We start from the raw sequence: 22,000 nt of genomic DNA, 5'->3' as shown, positions 1-22,000 counted from the left end.
GGGTGGACAGGATGAACAAAAACATTTCACACTACTGAATTGCAATTTGTGGCAAGAAATGGTACTTTCCTGTACTCTGTTATATGATAAATGTCTGTGTTAACAATGGCTTGCATTTAGCTCAGGAAGGAGGATATGAGGATGATATGCTAGCCTTTACTAGGTCAATTTTTCAATGTTGGCTTAAGAAATATGGAAATCCACTTAAAAATCCAGTAAAGCAATGTCTGTTGAGTGTAAGTACCATGAATGCAGAGACACGCTACGACAAATTGAGTCATGACATTGTTGAAAGTGAGGAGAAATGCTATAGTCAAACTACATATTTTGCGTATAGGATTATTGTGTTTGTTCATTAAAAATATGACACATTCATTTTTATTTTCTATTCCATTTCCATCCTAAGTAATATGATGTAAAGTTTTGGAATATGCCCAGTTGTTGCATTTGTGCAATGGGAAATTTTGGGCTCTAATTTTACTAATAGGCTTAAAAAATAATTTTAACTGCCAGTTTTGATCTATATACATTATAATTTGTAATATATTAAAGTTTCAAGTGTTTCCAAATTCCTTAATTATTTCTGGGCATTAGCATTAGCATTAGTAGAGGCATTTGATGCAAGAAAGCAAGCTTATGCAGCATCAGCCAAAAAAAAAACAAAAAAAAACCCACTTCCACTTCACCCCTCTGTTCGTTCAAAATACCTGTCCAGCTGAGCCTTAAACTTATTTAGGCTATCAACCTCCACCACAAGGGATGGAAGTCTGTTCCACCAACCAACCACCCGCTGGCTAAAGGCAAATTTCCGCACGTCTATCCTACATCTGTCTTTCCTCAATTTGAATTTATGCCCTCTCAGGTGATTTTTCTGAGCTAGAGGAAGAATCCCATCAGCATTGAGCATGCTTAAACCATTCAAGGCTTTATACACCTCTATCAGATCACCTCGCTGGTGCCTAGTCTCCAGACACTGTAATTTGCAAAACTTAAGTCTTTCTTCGTAAGAGCACCCCTTTGTTCCATTCACTAATCTTGTTGCCTTCTCTGTACTCGTTCCAGCAGCTCTACATCCTTCTTGAAATGAGGCCTCCAGACCTGTATACAGTACTCTAGGTGTGGCCTGACCATCGCCTTATACAATGGAATAATCACCTCCTTATCCCTGCTGGAAAAATTCCTGTATATCATTGACAATACTCCATGAGCTACTCTTGCAGCCCGTCTGCACTGCTCAGAGAACTTCATATCTGCCTGCACAACCACCCCCAAGTCCCTTTCATTCTCTACCACTGTCAGTGTAGTACCACAGAGTTGATACGTTGCTCTGGGGTTGCTGTTTCCCATGTGTAGTACTTTACATTTGTCAATGTTAAACTTCATTTGCCACCTCTCAGCCCATCTGCTCAACCTTTCCAGATCCTGTTGCAGCAGCATAGTGTCAGTAGTGTCCTTGACAACCCTGCCAACCTTTGTATCGTCTGCAAACTTGGACATTAAGCCCGATATACCATCATCAATATCATTTATAAATACAGAAAACAATAATGGACCCAACACTGAGCCCTGAGGGACTCCACTAATAACATCAGTCCACGATGAGCAGTGTCCATTGATTACCACTCTCTGTCTTCTCCCCTCAACCACCCCTTTATCCATAGCAGCAATTTGCCTCCAATGTCACACTGCTCCAATTTGTGCGGTGCCTCCGTAGCCAGGTGGGAAGGAGCAGCAGTGCGTAGCACATGCTTCTTGATTAGACCGGGGTTCGAGCCCGTCACCACCAAATACGGAGAATGCGGAAAGGTTAAGGAATGACCACCGCATATCTTGGAGCAATATGGCCTTAGTTGCTAATGCTCCTAAAAAAAAAAAACCAAACAAAACCAAACAGCTCCAATTTGTGTAGCAGTCTTCCATGTGCAACAGTATCAAAAGCCTTTCTAAGATCCAAGTATATAATATCAAAGTTATTCCCTGCATCCAGTTCTTTTGTGACTACATCATAGTATCCAATCAAGTTGGTCAGGCAAGACCTCCCCTTAACAAAACCATGCTGTGTCTGAACTATAACTGAAGTCTTGTCTAAATGATCCTGCAGTGCTTCTTTAACCAGTGCCTCCATTAATTTTCCTGGAACAGAAGTTAAGCTCACAGGTCTATAATTACCTTTGATCCTCCTTTGTGAATTGGGGTCACATTTGCACATTTCCAGTCTATGGGTACCTCCCCTGAGTCCAAGGAAGCTCTCATAATTATGGCTAAGGGTTTGCTTACTTCCTTTGCTGCCTCCTTTAATATAACTGGATAGATCCCATCCACCCCGGGTGCCTTTCTTGTGTTTATCTTCAACAGTTTCTACTCCACTTTACTCCCAGTTATTTCAAGATTCTGTAGCTTACTGCTAGAGTTGAATACACCTCTGGCATTCCCCTCGCTGAATAACTCCTCATGTGTGAATGTCGATGCAAAATATTCATTTAGTTTGTTAGCTACCTGAGCAGGATCATCAACACTTGACCCATCAATATCAAGTGGACCAATCTGATTCATCCCCTTCCTTCTAGAGTTTACATAAGTAAAGAACTCTTTGCTGTTTTTCTTTGCATCCCTTGCCAAGGATTTCTCGTAATCTGCCTTCGCCTGCCTAACCTCCTTTGTAACTTGGTTGCATATCAACTTGTATCTATCATAGGCTTCTGTGTCATGTGTTAATTTGTATGTATCCCATGCATTTTTCTTCTCTGCCATATGCCTCATTAGTTCATCTGACATCCATTTTGGCCTAAACCTTGAACAATATTTCTTAGTTGGTATGTAAAGCCTAGTAGCTTCCAAGATAAGTTCTTTGAATGCTTCCCATTTTGAATTTGCTGTTGGTAACATCATCAGTTGGTCCCACTGTATAGAATTTAAATACTGTCTCAGTCCATCTTAGTCGCCTTTACGGAAGCAATAACCCTTCCCTTTACCCCTAATGGTAGTTACCTCTTTGAGTAACCAGCCCCCAAATTCCAGTCAATATCTGGGAAATTAAAATCTCCCATTATAAGACACTCTGATTTACTGGCCCACTCTATTTCCCTGTACAGTTCCTTATTATACTCATCAGAGTCATTAGGCCTATAGCACACTCCTACTCTCAATTTTGATCTCCCAATGTTTATGTCACACCAAACTGACTCCACACTGCACTGTCCAGCGATGTCGACTGGCTTCACTTCCTTGGTTTTTATGTGTTTCTTAACTAATAGCATAACCCCTCTTCCCTTCCTATCCTGTCTATCCTTTCTGTAGACGTTGTACTCCCCAAATTGCAGTTCTACATCCCTTATATCTGTGTGACACGACATCTCTGATATCCCAACAATATCTGCCTTCGATGTTTTGAGCAATACCTCGAATTCATCAAATTTATTTACTAAACTCCTAGCATTGGTGTACACGCAAGTATACCTGCACCTGTTTCTATTCTTAGCTACCCTAACACAACCCATGTGTTTACTTGTACCGCAATGGCTCCCAGCAGTCTCTGAAATACCATGCATCTTGTTTTTCAGGCTTCTGCTCATTCTAATAGAAGCAGTGCAAGACTCTCTTTCACCTCTGCCAGTGACTACTGTCAATCTATTGGTCTTTGTCTCCCCCCAAGCTAGCAGTTTTCCGACCCACCTAACACTGCCTCGATAGCATCAGCAAATATTCTTGCACCCTTTCTATTTAAGTGTATCCCATCCCTGTAGAAGCAATCTCTCCTGTTAACAAGTACAGTCCAGGCTGAAAAAAATTCTACCCCTTGAGCCTTGCACAATCTTTCCAGGGCCGAATTGATCGACAAGGCTCTCATCATATACTCCCTCCTATCGTGTCTGGGCAGAATTGCAGACACTTTCAAATTCAACCCTAATTCTCGGCTTTTGTTCAACAGTGACCTGTACTTGTTAAAAAATGAGTTAAAAATGAGGCATAAATGAGTTAAAATCAAAATTATGGCATTCTGATCATGTAACTTTACTCTCTCTGTACCAAGCCGTAATTGATCCCATCTAGGTTAAATGCACAACTATATGACTCTTCGAGAGAGAGTGAGAGTGTGTGCGTGTGCATTGAGGTGCCTTAATACTATTCAACACAATGTCCTTTGAATTTCCATGGGTGATTTTAAAACTTCTCCACTTCAAAACTTCAGGTTGTCACAAACATTCTCTCAGATATACCAGACAAGCTGTACTTGCTACCTGGGAGTGTAAAATGCTCATGGAACTGATATTCGGGTGACACTCAAGTCAAGTAGACCCAATTTCGGCGAAGTCCGGATGATCTGTACAGCCAAATCCTTTGCTTCCACCTTCACGATGGTGCTACTGTTGGTAATCCTGGGTATAATCTCCATGCACAAGTACATGGTAGGTGACCGCCCAGGTTTGAACCAACATAAGCAGGGGTCGAGGATGATTTTTTTTTTTTTTTTTTATGTGAACCCCAAACACGAGAGGTATTAGAACCTATAGTACTTAGTACAATGCTTGGGTTGGAGGTTGAGAAGACGAAAGAAGATATTTGTTGACATTGGACTTGAACTTCTGTAGATTGTAATTTTCAGGAAATACATATGAAGAAAGGTTGTTCCAGAAAACGGCAGTTGAATGAATAAATGAGGAAGATGAAAAGTTGGTTCTGTGGGTTTGAAGTTGGACAGTAAATGAATGTTGGCTGGTGGCAGCACGTGTTCGGACTGTTTTGAAAGAGAGAGCGGGAATCATAGAAGCCAATTCCGAAGAATAGTGCCCATGGAAGTATCTGTAGAAGAGGCATGCAGCAGAAACAGTGCGTCTATGAGAAAGCGAGTGGAGAGACTCTGTTAGAGATGAATCATTAATTAACCTAACTGCCCTCTTAATGGAATCAAGAAGCCTGAGAGAGGTTTTGGGTGCACCACCCCAGATGTGGGAACAATATTCCATGGCAGGGCAGATATGCGATTTATACAGAGTGAGCAGCTGTTTGGAAGAAAAGTAACGCCGAGAGCGAAAGAGAAAACCAAGTTTTTTAGATGCAGAGGAAGCAATATTTGTAATGTGCTTGTGCCAAGAGAGATTAGAAGTCAGGGTAATCCCCAAAAGAGAATATGTCATTTTCCCTAGAAATCGGAGTGTCACTAAAGATAGGCAGAGCAGCAGCAGAAGAATCCTTTTTGCGAGATATAAGACAAGACTGAGTTTTAGAAGGGTTCAAATCAACTAAGTTGTCTTTGCCCCACTGGAGAATTACCAGAAGATCGGCATTTAAGGAATTGGTAGCAGATTTTCGAGAAGTTGTAGCTGATTGAGCTAGACAAGGTTTCTCAAAATGGAAAGTGGAATGCAATGTGCTATCATCGGCAACTCTATGGATAGGATTTCCAGTCAATGGAAGAAGGTCATTAATATACAAGAAGAAAAGAAGGGGGAAAGAACCGAACCTTGGGGGCCACCAGCATTAGTGGAGAAGTTAGAAGACAGAGAGCCATCTACCATTACCCTCAGTGAGTGATCTGAGAGAAAACTGGATAACCAATTACTAAAAACAGTTGGAACCATAAGATGGAAGCTTGTTTAGAAGACCTTTATGCAAAACACAATCAAAAGCCTTTGAGATGTCAAGAGCAACTACTTGTGTTTCACCGAACCTTTGCATCGAATCAGTCCATAAATGGGCAACATAAGCCAGAATATCACCAGTGGATCGAATCCACTGGTGATATTCTGGCGGAATCCATACTGGCGATCGTTGATCAGACGGAAGGTTTCTAGGTAGAAAGGGTAGAAATAATTGCAATGGGACGATAATTGGATGGGATGGATTTGTCACCCTTTTTAGGAACTGGCTGGATGTGAGCAAATTTCCAAGCAGAAGGAAAAACACCTTTGGAATAAGAAAGTGAAAAAAGGTGGCAAAGAATAGGAGTAAGTTCAGAGCACAAGTTTTGAGAACAAGTGGAGAAATACCATCAGGACCTGGAGCTTTCTTAGCATCAAGATTCATCAAAATCCTTCTGACATCCTTTTGAAGGAAGACCACGGGAGGCATTGAATGGAGCGTGTTGGGAATGGTGAGAGGTGTTTTACCAAGATCATTAATACATGAGTTGGAAGAAAAATGGGATGCTAGCAGGTCTGCTTTATCCTTGGCTGAAGTGACAACAGAACCATCTGGTTTGGACAGAGGTGGGAGCAGAGATAGGCAAAATTTGTGGCCAATAGCTTCAGCTAGAGACCAGAATGCTCGGTTACCATTAGGGCTCGAAGCAAGTTTTCTAATCTTAGCCTGTTCAAACTCTAGTTTGGAATGATTAATAACTGCTTTAAAATTGTTGCGAGCTTTGGTGTAGGCAGAAAATGAAACTGAAGAATTAGAAACAAGCAAATTACGATATGCAACATTCTTCTCTTGAAGAGCCTTAGCACATTTATTGGAAAACCAAGATTTAGATAAAGGATGAGATTTTAAAGTGGACTGTGGAATAAAGGATTCCATTCCTGCAAGAATAATTTCACTGACACGATCTGAGAAAACGTTGACATCAGAAGTTTTGAATCAGTAATCTGACCAAGGAAAAAGAGAAAAGAAGTCTTACAGGTCATCTAATTTTGCATTCTTGTAATGCCAAACAACACGAGGTTGAGAATAGCCATGAGATAAAGGCTCCATTGGAGATACCAATAGGTTCGGTCCGGTGTACTAACTAGTGGCCGGCCTGCGAACACTGTTTTAGAGCTGTACCCTCTAAATGTAAGGAAGATTCAATCTCGCTGTGATGTTCTTCATAACCTCAGACGTCATCAGTCATACTGCATGATGGAAGAGATAGGGAAGGGTTGACCGGAACTTAGCTCTAGAGACTAAACATGGGTGCCACCACTTCATGCTTCCAATAAGCGAAGTGGTGGTATTTCACCGGTTGATGAGAGTCATCTACCACCTAGTACTGCCTGGTAATAGAGGGGCGGTGTTGCTCCATGTGGTGTGGGCGCCACACCTCGACCCCTGCTTACGTTGGATCAGACCTGAGTGGTAACCCACCATGTACTTGTGCATGGAGGTTATAGCATTAGCATTAGTAGAGGCATATGATGCAAGAAAGCAAGCTTATTCAGCATCAGCCAAAAAAAAAAAAAAAAACACACCACTCCCATTTCCCCCCTCCGTTCGCTCGAAATACCTGTCCAGTTGAGCCTTAAATTTGTTTAGGCTATCAACTTCAAAAACAAGTGATGGAAGTCGGTTCCACCAACCAACCACCCGCTGGCCAAAGGCAAATTTCCGCACATCTATCCGACATCCGTCCTTCCTCAATTTGAATTTATGCCCTCTGAGCTGATTATTCTGAGCAAGATGAAGAATCCCATTGGCATTGAGCATGCTCAAACCATTCAAAGCCTTATACACCTCTATCAGATCACCTCGCCGGTGCCTAGTCTCCAGACTCTGTAATTTGCAAAACTTAAGCCTTTCTTCGTAAGAGCAACCCTTTGTTCCATTCACTAATCTTGTTGCCCTTCTCTGTACCAGTTCCAGCATCTCTACATTCTTCTTGAAATGAGGCCTCCAGACCTGTATACAGTACTCAAGATGTGGCCTAACCATTGCCTTATACAAGGGAATAATCACTTCCTTATCCCTGCTAGAAAAATTCCTGTATATCATTGACAAGACACCATGAGCTACTCTTGCAGCTCGTCTGCACTGCTCAGAGAACTTCATATCTGCCTGCACAATTACCCCCAGGTCCTTTTCATTCTCCACCAATGTCAGTGTAGTACCGCAGAGTTCATACGTTGCTCTGGGGTTACTGTTTCAAATATGTAGTACTTTACATTTGTCAATGTTAAACTTCATTTGCCACCTCTCAGCCCATCTGTTCAACCTTTCCAGATCCTGTTGCAGCAGCATAGTGTCAGTGGTGTCCTTAACAACCCTGCCCACCTTTGTATCATCTGCAAACTTGGACATTAAACTTGATATCCCATCATCAATATCATTCATAAACACCAAAAACAACAACGGACCCAACACTGAACCCTGCGGAACTCCACTAATAACATTAGTCCACGTTGAGCAGTGTCCATTGATTACCACTCTCTGTCTTCTGCCACTCAACCATCCCCTTATCCATAGCAGCAATTTGCCTCCAATGCCACACTGCTCCAATTTGTGCAGCAGTCTTCCATGTGCAACAGTATCAATAGCCTTTCTAAGATCCAAATATATAATATCAAAGTTATTCCCTGCATCCAGTTCTTTTGTGACTACATCATAGTATCCAATCAAATTGGTCAGGCAAGACCTGCCCTTAACAAAACCATGCTGCGTCTGAGCTATAACTGAATTCTTGTCTAGATGATCCTGCAGTGCTTCTTTAACCATTGGCTCCATTAATTTACCTGGAACAGAAGTTAAACTAACAGGTCTATAATTACTTGTGTCAGCCTTTGATCCTCCTTTGTGAATTGGGGTTACATTTGCACATCTCCAGTCCATGGGTACCTCCCCTGTGTCCAAAGAAGCTCTCATAATTATGGCTAGGGGTTTGCTTACTTCCTTTGCTGCCTCCTTTAATATAACTGGATAGATCCCATCCACTCCAGGTGCCTTTTTTATGTTTATCCTCAACAATCTCTCCTCCACCTTTCTCTCAGTTATTACAAAATCATCCAGCTCACTGCCAATGTTTACTTTACCTACATCACTCTCCTTCCTGAATAACTCCTCATGCGTGAATGTAGATTCAAAATACTCGTTTAGATTGTTAGCCACCTGAGGAGGATCCTCAACTGTTGAACCATCAATATCCAGTGGACCAATCTCATTCATCCCTTTCCTTCTTGAGTTTAAATAGGTAAGGAACTCTTTTCTGTTTTTCTTTGCATCCTTTGCCAAGGATTTTTTGTAGTCTGCCTTTGCCTGCCTAATCTCCTTTGTGACTTGGTTACAGACCAACTTATATCTATCATAGGCTTCCATGTCACCCATTAATTTGTATGTATCCCATGCATTTTTCTTCTCTACGACATGTCTCATTAGTTCATCTGACAACCATTTAGGCCTAAACCTTGAACAATATTTCTTAGTTGGTATGTAAAGCCTGGTAGCTTCCAAGATTAGTTCCTTGAATGATTACTAATATGATTACTATACCCAGGATTACTAACAGTCCCGCCATCGTGAAGGTGCAAGCAGAGGATTTGGTTGTCGCAGACCGTCCGGACTTCGCCGAAATTGGGTCCACTTGACTTGAGTGTCACCCGAATATCAGTTCCATCAGCGTTTTAGTCTCCCAGGTAGCAAGTACAGCTTGTCTGGCATATCTGAAAGAATGTCTGTGACAACCTCAAGGACTATGTGGCACCCACACCACATGGAGGAATGCCTCCCCTCTATGTTACCAGGCAGTACTAGGTGGTAGTCATCAACTGGTGCAATACTACCACTTTGCTTATTGGAGGCTTGAAGTGGTGGAACCCATGTTCAGTCTCTAGATCTAATTTCCGGTCAGCCCTTCCCTATTTCTGTCATCATGCAGTATGATTGGTGACTTTTGAGTTTATGATGAATATTCCTTACATTTCGAGGGTACAGGTCTAAAACGGTGTTTGCAGGCCGGCGCGAGTTAGTTACACCGGACCGAACCTATTAGTAACTCTCTAGTTTACTTCCGAATCAGCTAGTGTATAATCTTGCTACCTCTACTCTGTCAGATAGTGACTGGAGGGAGTCAGAGTAGTGTGTATGCGAGGAACATTGTTGAGGCCACATTATGTCAAGGATCTGGGTATATTCTTACCATGTGTAAGCCATATCCAAAAATTTCATTACTTTATACAGCATATCCCACCCACTTTTTCTAACTATTGAATACACCATGAATTGTCAAACAAATAGAGCAAGCTTATCTATGAAAAGATCTGAACCTCCCAAGCACTTCCTAATTCATTTCACAAATATATGTGGTCTCAATTTTAATCTCAACGATGTTCATTTCCACTTGCAGTCTGCCAAACCCCATGTACTTTTTCTGACAGAATCTCAGTTATCGGTTGATTCAACTACTGCCCATCTCAGATGCCAAATTATTCGCTGTATGATTCCTTTCGCCTCAAAGGTGGTACTTGTGCATATGTCCATTCTGATATTCCCTGTCAGAGACTTGGTAATTTGGAATCTCCTCTCTTTGATCTTCTCTGGCTTAAAATCTCTCTACCTCATTGTGTCAAATTCATCTGTTGTCTCTACCGTTCTCCCAAATCCACTAATCACTTGGAGCTCTTTGACTTCCTCTCTCTGCAACTTGACTTTCTCCAGTCCAACTTTCCTAACAATGATGTAATTTTCCTTGGTGATTTTAATGTTCACAACTCCAGCTGGCTTCCGTTTTCTAGTCACACTGGCCCAGCAGGTCGAGATGTTGAGGCTTTTGCAATTACTAATCTGACCTAGCACAGATTGTTCATTTACCTACAAGAATACCGGACAATCCTAATCATACAGCCAACACTTGATCTTTTTTTCACAAACAACCCTTCTAACAACACGGTCGAAGTGAGAGGCCCTTTAGGCATTTCAGATCACAACTTGGTGATTGTCTCTTCTCCAATGGAGCCTTTATCTCATGGCTATTCACAACTTCCTATTGTTTGGCATTACAAGAATGCAAAATTGGATGACCTGCAAGATTTCTTTTCCTTGGTCAGATTACTGTTTTAAAACTTCTGATGTCAACGTGTGCTCAGATCGTGTCAGTGAAATTATTCTTGCAGGAATGGAATCCTTTATCTATACCTTGGTTTTCTAATAAATGTGTTAAGGCTGTTCAAGAGAAGAATGTTGCATATTGTAATTGGCTTGTTTCTAATTCTTCAGTTTCATTTTCTGCCTACACCAAAGCTCGCAACAATTGTAAAGCAGTTATGAATCAGTCCAAATTAGAGTTTGAACAGGCTAAGAGTAGAAAACTTGCTTCTTGCCCTAATGGTAGCCGAGCATTCTGGTTTCTTGCCAAAGCTATTGGCTGCAACTTTTGCCCATCTCTGCTCCCACCTCTGTCCAAACCAGATGGTTCTGTTGTCACTTCAGCCAAGGATAAAGCTGACCTGCTAGCATACCATTTTTCTTCCAGCTCATGTATTAATGATCTTGGTAAAACACCTCCCACCATTCCCAACACGTTCTATTCAATGTCTCCTGTGGTCTTCCGGCAAAAGGATATCAGAAGAATTTTGATGAATCTTTGATGCTAAGAAAGCTCCAGGTCCTGATGGTATTTCTCCAACTGTTCTCAAAACCTGTGCTCCTGAACTTACTCCTATTCTTTGCTCTCCACTCACTGTCTCCTAGACGTACTGTTTGTGGCGCCTCCAATAGCCTAGTGGGCAGGAGCAGCAGTGCGTAGCACACGCTTCTTGATTAGACTAGGATTCGAGCCTGTGACCACCAAATACGGAGGATGCGGAAAGGTCAGGGAATGACCACCACATATCCCCGGAGCAGTATGGCCTTGGTTGCTAATGCTTCTAAAACAACCAAGTAACTATAACAAATTACTGTTTCTGCTGCATGCCTCTTCTACAGATACTTCCATGGGCACTGTTCTTCTGAATTGGCTTTATAATTCCCGTCTCTCTTTCCAAACAGTCCAAACACGTGCCTCCACCAGCGAACATCCATTTACTGTCCAACTTCAAACTTACAGAACCAACTTTTCATCTTCCTCATTTATTCATTCAACTGCCGTTTTCTGGAACAACCTTCCTTCATACGTATTTCCTGAAAATTACAGTCTATAGAAGTTCAAGTCCAATGTCAACAAATATCTTTTCATTTTCTCAACCTCCAACCCAAGCACGTTACTAAGTACTATAGGTTCTAATACCTCTCGTGTTTGGGGTTTACATAAAAAAAAAAAAAAAACTTGTGTATTCAAGCAAATATATCTCTTCATCCCACTGCTGCTCATTTATGCAGTTAAAAGTAGAGCTATCTATCTCAACCCATTTACCTGTATCTCTTTCATTTACAGTGGACAGTTCATTAACACCAGTAAACCCAAGGCAATATACAGACTTGCTTAGTATTAGGCTGAAAGAGTTAACCCCATGTTGGAATTTACATCATAAGTTCCTTCAAGAAACAGGTAAACCTGATCTGCAGTAAGTACAGTAGGCAAGTGATAGCCTTCCTTCTCATTGATTAAAGTAGTCACCAATTATAGATAACTACCTTAATCAATCGGGAAGACTATCACTTGCAAGTTTTGACATTAGACAACACCATAAACCAATACCATTTGGAAGATTACTTTTATTTCTCAGGAAATAATAATGAATCAAAATCTGACAAGCATAGAGGTGTGGCAACAGTTTATGCAAACATCAAATAGATCTGATTGAATGCAGCAACTACACTGCAGAATTATTCATGATAAACTTAGCAATAGAAAACATCTTTTCTTCTCCCAATCATAAAGAGTAAAGTGCAATAGTTGCATTAAAGAATAATACTATTTCTACTATTCTTATCTTGAAAAAAAAATTATATCAATGTTAATTCAGCTGAAAAATGCATCCAACAGTTACCTTTTGTAGGATTCAAGTGATCTAAAAGTCTTGATGGTTTTATAGCCTCATTTGAAAAAGAACTATTATATGAGACATATGGGCTGTCTTGAGTCAAATAGGCTTTCAGTAAAACCATAAGCTAGATATTCATGCAGATACTGTCGATAGTTTTTCCTTTCAGCACTTGACATGATTGATGATGGGTTGAATAACTAAAAAGAATTAAATAATAAAATATAAACTATTTTTATTTAACTCTCATAGCCCAGGTCACCCCAAAACACTTCTACAAGGAAACAATTAATAAATACTAATTTTCACTTAGAAAGTAGAAACAAAAGACTGAAACATTTTCTCATCCCATCCATGCCTCATATATCGACCAATGAAACAAAAGAATAAATAAATAAACCACACCCAATCACAACGCTGCCAAGGATTACAGAGGCATTACCTCTGAAAGCACTTAGGCATTTAATTAATGCCTAAAGCAAAGGTTGAATAAAATCATGCCCACTATCTTCCTTTTATCAAAATTTCTCACTCACTCCTAATATAATATACCTATATGTTAAAAAGCAATTGTCTCAGGAGAAAAGAAAACCCAATGAGAGAAATTAATATTAAGGAATAATATGTCATTGGTAGGGTTGATCTTTGAAGGGGAACAAGCCATTGTAATGATTTTTATGTCCTCACAAAAACCAAGTTTTGCCCCCATTGAGAATCCCTGTGCTAGAGCAATATAGGCTACAGACTGTGGTTAATATGTTGTGGCTGAACACTTCTGAGAGGAGAACCACCAAATGTCTCCAGGCATTGCTGTTATCATTGGTAATTTGCATCGTTATTGGAACCGGAAATTACTCGAGAGCTTGCAGTTTTGTTCTTTGGAATATAATACCATCCACAGAGATAGGGAAGTCCATACTCACCCCTCCCCCTCTTTAAACCATAATTCTTGGATGGGATGGGCAGTTCTACTTAGCACACTCCCGAGCCATTTCTGGTCGCCATGCACTTATGGAAGTAATTCCCATATCCTAAAGTTAATGTTGTTTTATCACTTTTAACATGTAACTTTTTGTGTGTATTTTATGTATTTTAATTCTATATATATTTTTATTGCTTTTAACTCTACAGTTGTCAGTGAATTTCATTTTTATTTTTACATAAAATTTTATACAGTAATACCTCATAGTTACGCGATAGGTGGGTCTGACGAAAATCGCTTGTCGAATTCACGTAAGTCGTGGTACAACTGTGCATATAAATACATATAAATTTTGTTTAATTGAGACCAAGGACTAACAAAAACACTAGTTTAGAAGAAAAATATTTAATAAAATTGCAGTTCTTTATACATATTAATACAAAATATGCATTAAAAAAATAAATGAGTTACATAAAAAAGTTATGTCGATGGCTTCATAAAATCTAACAAATTCGTCTGATGACACAGTGCCTTCTTTTTTTCACGCAGAATTTCTTCGTAGCAAGCTAATAATTTTTTTATTCCTTGCTTTTTAGCTATAGTGTGTTCTTCGTTGGAGTCTGTTTTCTAAAATTTTTAAGCCCTTTTCAATTAAGCTGAGACCTTCTGTCAAGCTTTCCAATTGTCCTGTGCTTTTCTGGTGGAACTGGGTCTGAAGTGTCAGATACTTCCTTTTAGCATTAGCATTAGTAGAGGCATATGATGCAAGAAAGCAAGCTTATTCAGCATCAGCCAAAAAAAAAAAAAAAAAACACACCACTCCCATTTCGCCCCTCCGTTCATTCGAAATACCTGTCTAGTTGAGCTTTAAATTTGTTTAGGCTTTCAACTTCAACAACAAGTGATGGAAGTCGGTTCCACCAACCAACCAACCACCCGCTGGCCAAAGGCAAATTTCCGCACATCTATCCGACATCCGTCCTTCCTCACTTTGAATTTATGCCCTCTGAGGTGATTATTCTGAGCAAGATGAAGAATCCCATTGGCATTGAGCATGCTCAAACCATTCAAAGCCTTATACACCTCTATCAGATCACCTCGCCGGTGCCTAGTCTCCAGACTCTGTAATTTGCAAAACTTAAGCCTTTCTTCGTAAGAGCAACCCTTTGTTCCATTCACTAATCTTGTTGCCCTTCTCTGTACCCATTCCAGCAGCTCTACATCCTTCTTGAAATGAGGCCTCCAGACCTGTATACAGTACTCAAGATGTGGCCTAACCATTGCCTTATACAAGGGAATAATCACCTCCTTATCCCTGCTAGAAAAATTCCTGTATATCATTGACAAGACACCATGAGCTACTCTTGCAGCTCGTCTGCACTGCTCAGAGAACTTCATATCTGCCTGCACAATTACCCCCAGGTCCTTTTCATTCTCCACCACTGTCAGTGTAGTACCGCAGAGTTGATACGTTGCTCTGGGGTTACTGTTTCCCATATGTAGTACTTCACATTTGTCAATGTTAAACTTCATTTGCCACCTCTCAGCCCATCTGTTCAACCTTTCCAGATCCTGTTGCAGCAGCATAGCGTCCGTAGTGTCCTTAACAACCCTGCCAACCTTTGTATCATCTGCAAACTTGGACATTAAACTTGATATCCCATCATCAATATCATTCATAAACACTGAGAACAACAACGGACCCAACACTGAACCCTGAGGAACTCCACTAATAACATTAGTCCACGTTGAGCAGTGTCCATCGATTACCACTCTCTGTCTTCTGCCACTCAACCATCCCCTTATCCATAGCAGCAATTTGCATCCAATGCCACAATGCTCCAATTTGTGCAGCAGTCTTCCATGTGCAACAGTATCAAAAGCCTTTCTAAGATCCAAATATATAATATCAAAGTTATTCCCTGCATCCAGTTCTTTTGTGACTACATCATAGTATCCAATCAAATTGGTCAGGCAAGACCTGCCCTTAACAAAACCATGCTGCGTCTGAGCTATAACTGAATTCTTGTCTAGATGATCCTGCATTGCTTCTTTAACCAGTGCCTCCATTAATTTACCTGGAACAGAAGTTAAACTAACAGGTCTATAATTACTTGTGTCAGCCTTTGATCCTCCTTTGTGAATTGGGGTTCAGTGACATTTTGCTCATGCATCTCCATGAGCTCATTCATTGTCAGCTCCTGACTATGTGAATCCAACAGCTCGTTCACATCATCACCATTGACTTTCAAATCTAATTGCCTGGCAAGATTAACTTCTTCTTCTATCACACGAACGACATGATCAGTTTCTGGCATTGTTTTCGTCTCGTTTTTGAAAAAAAAATGGACAAAGTTTCTTCCATACACCGAATGTTTTTTTTTGTGACTTTCATCCCAAGATTCTTCAATGATTCTTACGGCATCTAAAACATTGAATTGTTTCCAAAAGATATCTCACTATTTTGTCTCATAGCTTCATTCAGATGTGCAAACGAACGCCGCGTGTAGTAAGCGTTGAATTTTTTTTGATGACTCCCTGGTCCATCGGTTGAAGCAAGCTGGTTGTGTTTGGAGGCAAAAACACAACTTTCACACGTAGGTCGAAATTAATTAGGGTGGCAGGAGGGTGACCAGGTACATTATCAGTAAAAAGCATCACTTTAAATGGAATCTGTTTAGACTTGCAATAACGTTAGACTTCAGGCATGAATTGGTGACCAAACCAGTCCCCAAAAACGGAAGCTGTCACCCAAGCTTTATGATTTGACTTCCAAATCACTGGTAAGTTAACTTTAGATATTTTTTAAAACTCTTGGGTTTTTTGGAGCTATAAATTAAGAGGTTTTAACTTGCAGTCACCAGCTGCATTCCTGCCAACCATCACTGTCAATCAGTCTTTGGAAACCTTAAAGCCTGGAAAGTTTTTTTTCTTCACGCGCAATAAAAGTTCTTTTAGGCATCTTCTTCCAGAACAGGCTAGTCTCATCCACGTTAAATACGGTTTCACTGCTATAATCACCTTTTATCATAGCCTTGAGTGTCTCAGGAAAAGAAGACGCAGCTTCTTTATCGGCACTTGCTGCCTCTCCGCAATACTGTGCCAGTTACAGTGAGTTTTAAATCGGTTGAACCAACTGTTACTAGCTACAAAGTTTTCATCTTTGCCCACCTCCCCAGCTGCTTCTTTCACCCTCAAAAATCAGCTTAGCTTGATAGCATACAGTGTTCTGATCGACTGGACAATTCTTCACTTTTACTTGATTATCACACCATAATTTCAGCATTGTTTCCATCTCAGCAATAATACCATGACGTTTACGAATTAAGCTTGAGTTCAAGGATTGGGCATCTTTCACCCCTTCGAGAATTCTTTCTTTATCTTTTATGATTGTTCTTACTGTGGATTCCGGTAGCCCAAACTTCTTTGCCAATTCACAAATTTTCATTCTGCTATCAAAATCCTTGATAATGTTAAGTTTACATTCCAAAGATATTGTTTTCCTTTTCTTACTAGGTGCAAGAGAATCAGATTTACTTCGTTTGAACGACATAGTTTTTTTAAGGGTTTAGAAAATGTATAACAAAACAATCTTAACTTTCGTCGATCGTAGAATCGTAATTGTGCACGTAGAGTTCATGTGAAACACGTCCAATGCGTATCACAGCAAGAGAAACACTGAGGGTCGTTTTTCATATGCATCGATATACGGCTCGACCGACGTGATCCATTTCTCTCGTGAAAGCGATGTCATTTCCGACAAAAGTTGAGCACAAATTCGAACGCACACATATAAATATGACAGTTAGAGTACAAATTCTTGTATATGTGTGTGGCTCATGTGGCAGCAAAGTTGTATTTTGTTCATCTTTCGCTCTCTTTCCGCTGTCGCTGTTTGTTGTTGTTTGTTATTTGGTTTTTAGGAGCATTAGCAACTAAGGCCATATTGCTCCGGGGATATGCAGTGGTCATTCTCTGACTTTTACGCATCCTCCGTATTTGGTGGACGGGCTCGAACCCCGGTCTAATCAAGAAGCGTGTGCTACGCACTGCTGCTCCTTCCCACCTGGCTACGGAAGCACCTCTGCTGTCGCACCGCATATTGATAGCATATGAAAAACGACCTTGAAGATAGCGGGCGGAAGTGTTGCCAAATGAAAAAGGCATGAACCACGTAAGTCGGGGTATTACTGTACTGTTTTATTTTAATAAAGTTTCAGTCATATATGGTTGGTATGAGTTTGGCATACTTCTTCAAACTCTGAAATGAACATCAGAATTAGAATGAAAATTATGTCCAAGTACAGATACATACATTGATTTACTGGTAATCAAGATTAATATGTTCATATCCTTTACTTGCACTTTGCATAATTTGAATGGATGTAAAGAAGGGTATATTTGCAATTTATTCATAAGTTAATTTACAGTATCAGTTAGTATCAAATAAAAATCTCTCTCTCTCATAATGTATTTTATTCATTAGTGTGCACAACTGTCCCTTGAAATTTTGACACTGGCCAGATATATTTTGGAGACATCACTGATGGAATATGAGCTTGTATCTGTTAGTGATTCGCTTATTGCTGCAGCTTCTCTACTTCTCAGTCTCCGGATGAAATGTGTTGGACCGTGGGTAAGGGTTATTTCATTAACAACAAAAAAAACCGAATTTTTAAGTTAAAATATTCATCTTTGTAAACTTAAATTGTGTCCTCTGTGTCATTACATTGCATATGTTATCCATTATCATTCATAGTTGTTGTGGTGTTACTGATTTCTTGCCCTCATTACAAGAAATAATATTCATTGTCATTAAAAATTTTCACTGGAACTAAACAAAAATAATCTGTGGCTACCACCAGCTGTATCAAGATAAGTAGATTTAGGCACTATAGACTTATTTATCAAAGATTTTGGATAGACAGAGTGTAAAAAAAAAAAAATTAGCAAAGAGTAAAAAGTTAAGTGAACTAAAGAAAAATATTACTATATTTTATACCACTCATATATCATGTGAAATTAATAATATAGTTTAGGTAGAAACTACTATGCCTAAACCTGATGTGCATACATCAGGCTGGATATATGAGCCAAAATACCACCCTTCCTGTCAATAAATTAGTAAAGACCACCTTCTTTATCAATCACCATTGAGAGACAAATACAGAGAGTGTTTGTCTACAAATTATAGATAACAAACTGATCAGTAGTATAACCCAATATTTGCTACAACCGGAACTTAAAATTTTCTACATGCAGTAAAACAGCATTAATACATTTCGACCAAACATTATGCTGTCAAGGTGATTTGTGTGCTAAAACAATCCAGCAAACCATAGTCCTCCATGACAGTACAGTAGACCCCTCCATGTATTTGTGGGGTCCATGCTCCAGAAACTATTCAAAACTTATGGAAATAAAAATAAAAAAACAATAGGAAACAGGGGGTTAGGTTCTATGAACTATTTCAAACTTTTATACAAGTTTTTTATAAGTTCTAATATTAATTAGGTAATACAAATAGAAAATGATAAAAACAAATGTTTAGAATGAGTTGATTTCTTAAAAACTAAAAAACTTCCATGGTTTTTAAATACTAATCAGAGTCCATCGCCGACAGGCATACTGTGCTGGAGATTCTTGTTTCAAAAACATTGTTTGGTCATCCGAAAAACTAGTAATGTTGTGATTGTCAGGCTTCCTTTTTCAGTTCAGCCAACATCAGACTGTATGGGGCAGTGCGCTGTTAACATCTCTTCTCATTGAATTTACATGAGCATAATTAGCTTCGAGAGTCTGCAAAAAATCTGTGCTATCTTGGAACGTCTTTAATGTCTTCTGTAAGTTGGAAATGATTAAGAGGTTCACAGATGCAGTATCATCCTGTTTTTTCTCCTCTTTGTGTTTTGCTTCGCACTCTATGGATAAACAATTCTTCTACAGACAAGCTCATAAATGTGGAAATTATGACTTGATCCATTGGCTGAATCAACGTAGTCATGTTCAGGGACAAAAAAAAAAACAACTGTAATGTTTTCGTTCATGATTTCAAGGCTTTGCAAATGATTGGGGAATTATCAGTTAACCATAGTGCCTTGTAATGCAAATTCTGTCTTTTACAATAATCATCATCATCATCAGCCATTTTCAATCCACTGCAGGATGAAGGCCTCTCCAGCAACTTTCCAGTTCCTTCTGTTTTGAGCACTGACCATCCATTTACTACCCACAAACTCATGAATTTCATCTATCCATCTCCGCCTTTGTCTTCCAGGTTTCTTTCTAGCTCCTCTTGGGTACCATTCTGTTATTTTCTTAGTCCATCTGTCATCATGTCTTCGAGCTGTGTGTCCTACCCAAGACCATTTCAGTTCTTTAGTTTTGATAAGAATGTCCTTTACTTGAGTTTGCTGCCTAATCCATGTGTTTCTCTTCTTATCTAACAGTCTGATTCCCAATATAATTCGTTCCATCCTTCGCTGTGTAGTTCTCAGCTTCTCTTCCATTCTTTTGGTGAGTGCCCAAGTTTCACTTCCATAAGTCATGGTGGGGAGTATACATTGGTTAATTATTTTACGTTTCAGACAAACTGGGATATTGCTCTTCAGTATGTGACTATTTTCTGAATGTGCTATCCATCCAAAATTTATTCTTCTCTTGACTTCCAGCCATTTATCATTATTACAGCTAATGACTTGTCCCAGATAAGTTTATGTATATGTAGTATATGACTCCACCTTTTCAATTACTGCTCCTTCAATCATAATATCCCTTTCTGTGGCATACTTGTTCATCATTACTTTTGTTTTAGCCATATTCATCTTTAGTCCAAAATCCTTACTAACTGTGCATAACTGATTAAGATTTTCCTCTAATTCTTTGGGATCGTGGCTTATGACCACAATGTCATCTGCAAATCGTAAATGGTTTATGTACTCTCCCTTCACATTGACTCCTTTCTGCGACCAGTCTAATTGTCTGAAAGCTTCCTCAAGGGTAGCAGTAAACAGCTTCGGAGATATTGTGTCTCCTTGTTGAACTCCTATCTCGATTTTAAATTTCCTACTGTCTTTGTCTAGTCTAATAAAGGAGGTAGCACTTTCATATATTTTCTTCAAAATCATAATATGTGGGATATCTATGCCTTGTCTTTGCAGTGCCCGAAACATTGCCTTATGCTGTATGGAGTCAAATGCCTTTTCATAATCCACAAATGCCAGGCATAATGGTGTTTTATATTCATTTGCTTTCTCCATTAGCTGTGATATTACGTGAAGGTGATCCATAGTTGAGAATCCTGTTCTAAAGCCAGCTTGCTCTTTCGGTTGATTCTCATCAAGTATTCTTTCTAAGTAATGAACCTTGTGAACAACTTGTAGATGTGGGATAACAAGCTAATTGGTCTATAATTTCCAATTTCTGATTTATCTCCTTTCTTATGCAGCAAAACTATGATTGCATTATTCCACTGCTTAGGCGTCACACCTTTTCTAATGCACTTTGTAAAGAGCCTTGCCAGTTTTTGTGTTATGTCTCTTCCTCCCAATTTTAACAACTCTACAGTAACTTCATCGTCCCCCGGGGCTTTCTGATTCTTCATTTTCTTCAATGCACGTTCTACCTCATCAGGAAGAATATCGGGTATGTTGTATGTGTTGCTACTTTGCAATCCATCTTCCCCACTGCTGGCATCATTCCCCTGCTCCTAGTATAATTCTCTATAGTAGTCTTTTGCTATTTGAATCCATCTGACTGAGCCATATACACTCAGTCAGAATTTATCCGACAATGACCATGTGTCTGCTATTTTTAGCTTTTTGAAAACTTTTTCACTCATATTTAAAAAATCTACCTTGTTATTGTTACTTGTTTACTGATATTTGTCTTTTAGTTTATACTTGTTTTTATACCTTGACTTAGTGACCTAAATCATTAGGCCACTGAAAATTTTACTTTTTATGACCAGGTTTTGGCGCATTATAGCCTTAGTCGCTAATGCGCCAATAAAACCCAAGCAACAACAACAGCTATTTGAATTATGCCTTCTCTGCTGTTTATAAGTACACCATCGCTATTCTTCAGTTTCAGTATCATTTGTCTTTCTGTATTACTGCTCATGGCTGCTGATTTAAATCCTTTGTTTTCCCTTAATGCTTGTTCTACTTTTCTTGTGTTAAATCTTCTTATGTCCTCTCTGAGTCTCTTTCTAATGGCTGTGCATAACTCAGTATACTCAATTTTCTCCCTGTCAGTGTTTTTCTTGCTTTTCATTTGTCGTCTTTGGTTCATCATGACAAGTGTTTCTTGACTAATTTTTTCTTTGGATTTCTTTTACCCTATAGGTTTCTTGGGCTTTATCACTTTCAGAAAGTTGTAATATTCCTCGTTGATATCTTGGTCCTGAGCAGTCTGCAGAAGCTCAAACTTGTTCTTAAATTCCAGTACATACTGCTTTTTCTCCTCTTCTGTT

At 39.5% G+C, this 22,000-nt stretch overlaps 1 protein-coding gene across 2 annotated transcripts in view; it reads left to right on the top strand.

Moving 5' to 3' along the window:
- Window positions 1–22,000, top strand: part of CycB3 (cyclin B3) — a 200,659-nt gene that overhangs the window by 96,440 nt on the left and 82,219 nt on the right. For both annotated transcript variants that reach the window (XM_090381974.1, XM_090381981.1), the window contains exon 7: window positions 18,014–18,163. In XM_090381974.1, coding sequence (XP_090238100.1) covers window positions 18,014–18,163 — 150 coding nt within the window. The remainder of the gene's footprint in view (window positions 1–18,013; window positions 18,164–22,000) is intronic.

This window comes from Mastigoproctus giganteus, chromosome 1 (assembly GCF_048544385.1).
Source record: "Mastigoproctus giganteus isolate SK-2022 chromosome 1, ASM4854438v1, whole genome shotgun sequence".
In the NCBI taxonomy this organism is placed as follows: domain Eukaryota; kingdom Metazoa; phylum Arthropoda; class Arachnida; order Uropygi; family Thelyphonidae; genus Mastigoproctus; species Mastigoproctus giganteus.
Note: the sequence above shows the minus strand (reverse complement) of the source record. Positions and strands in the feature narration are given on the sequence as shown.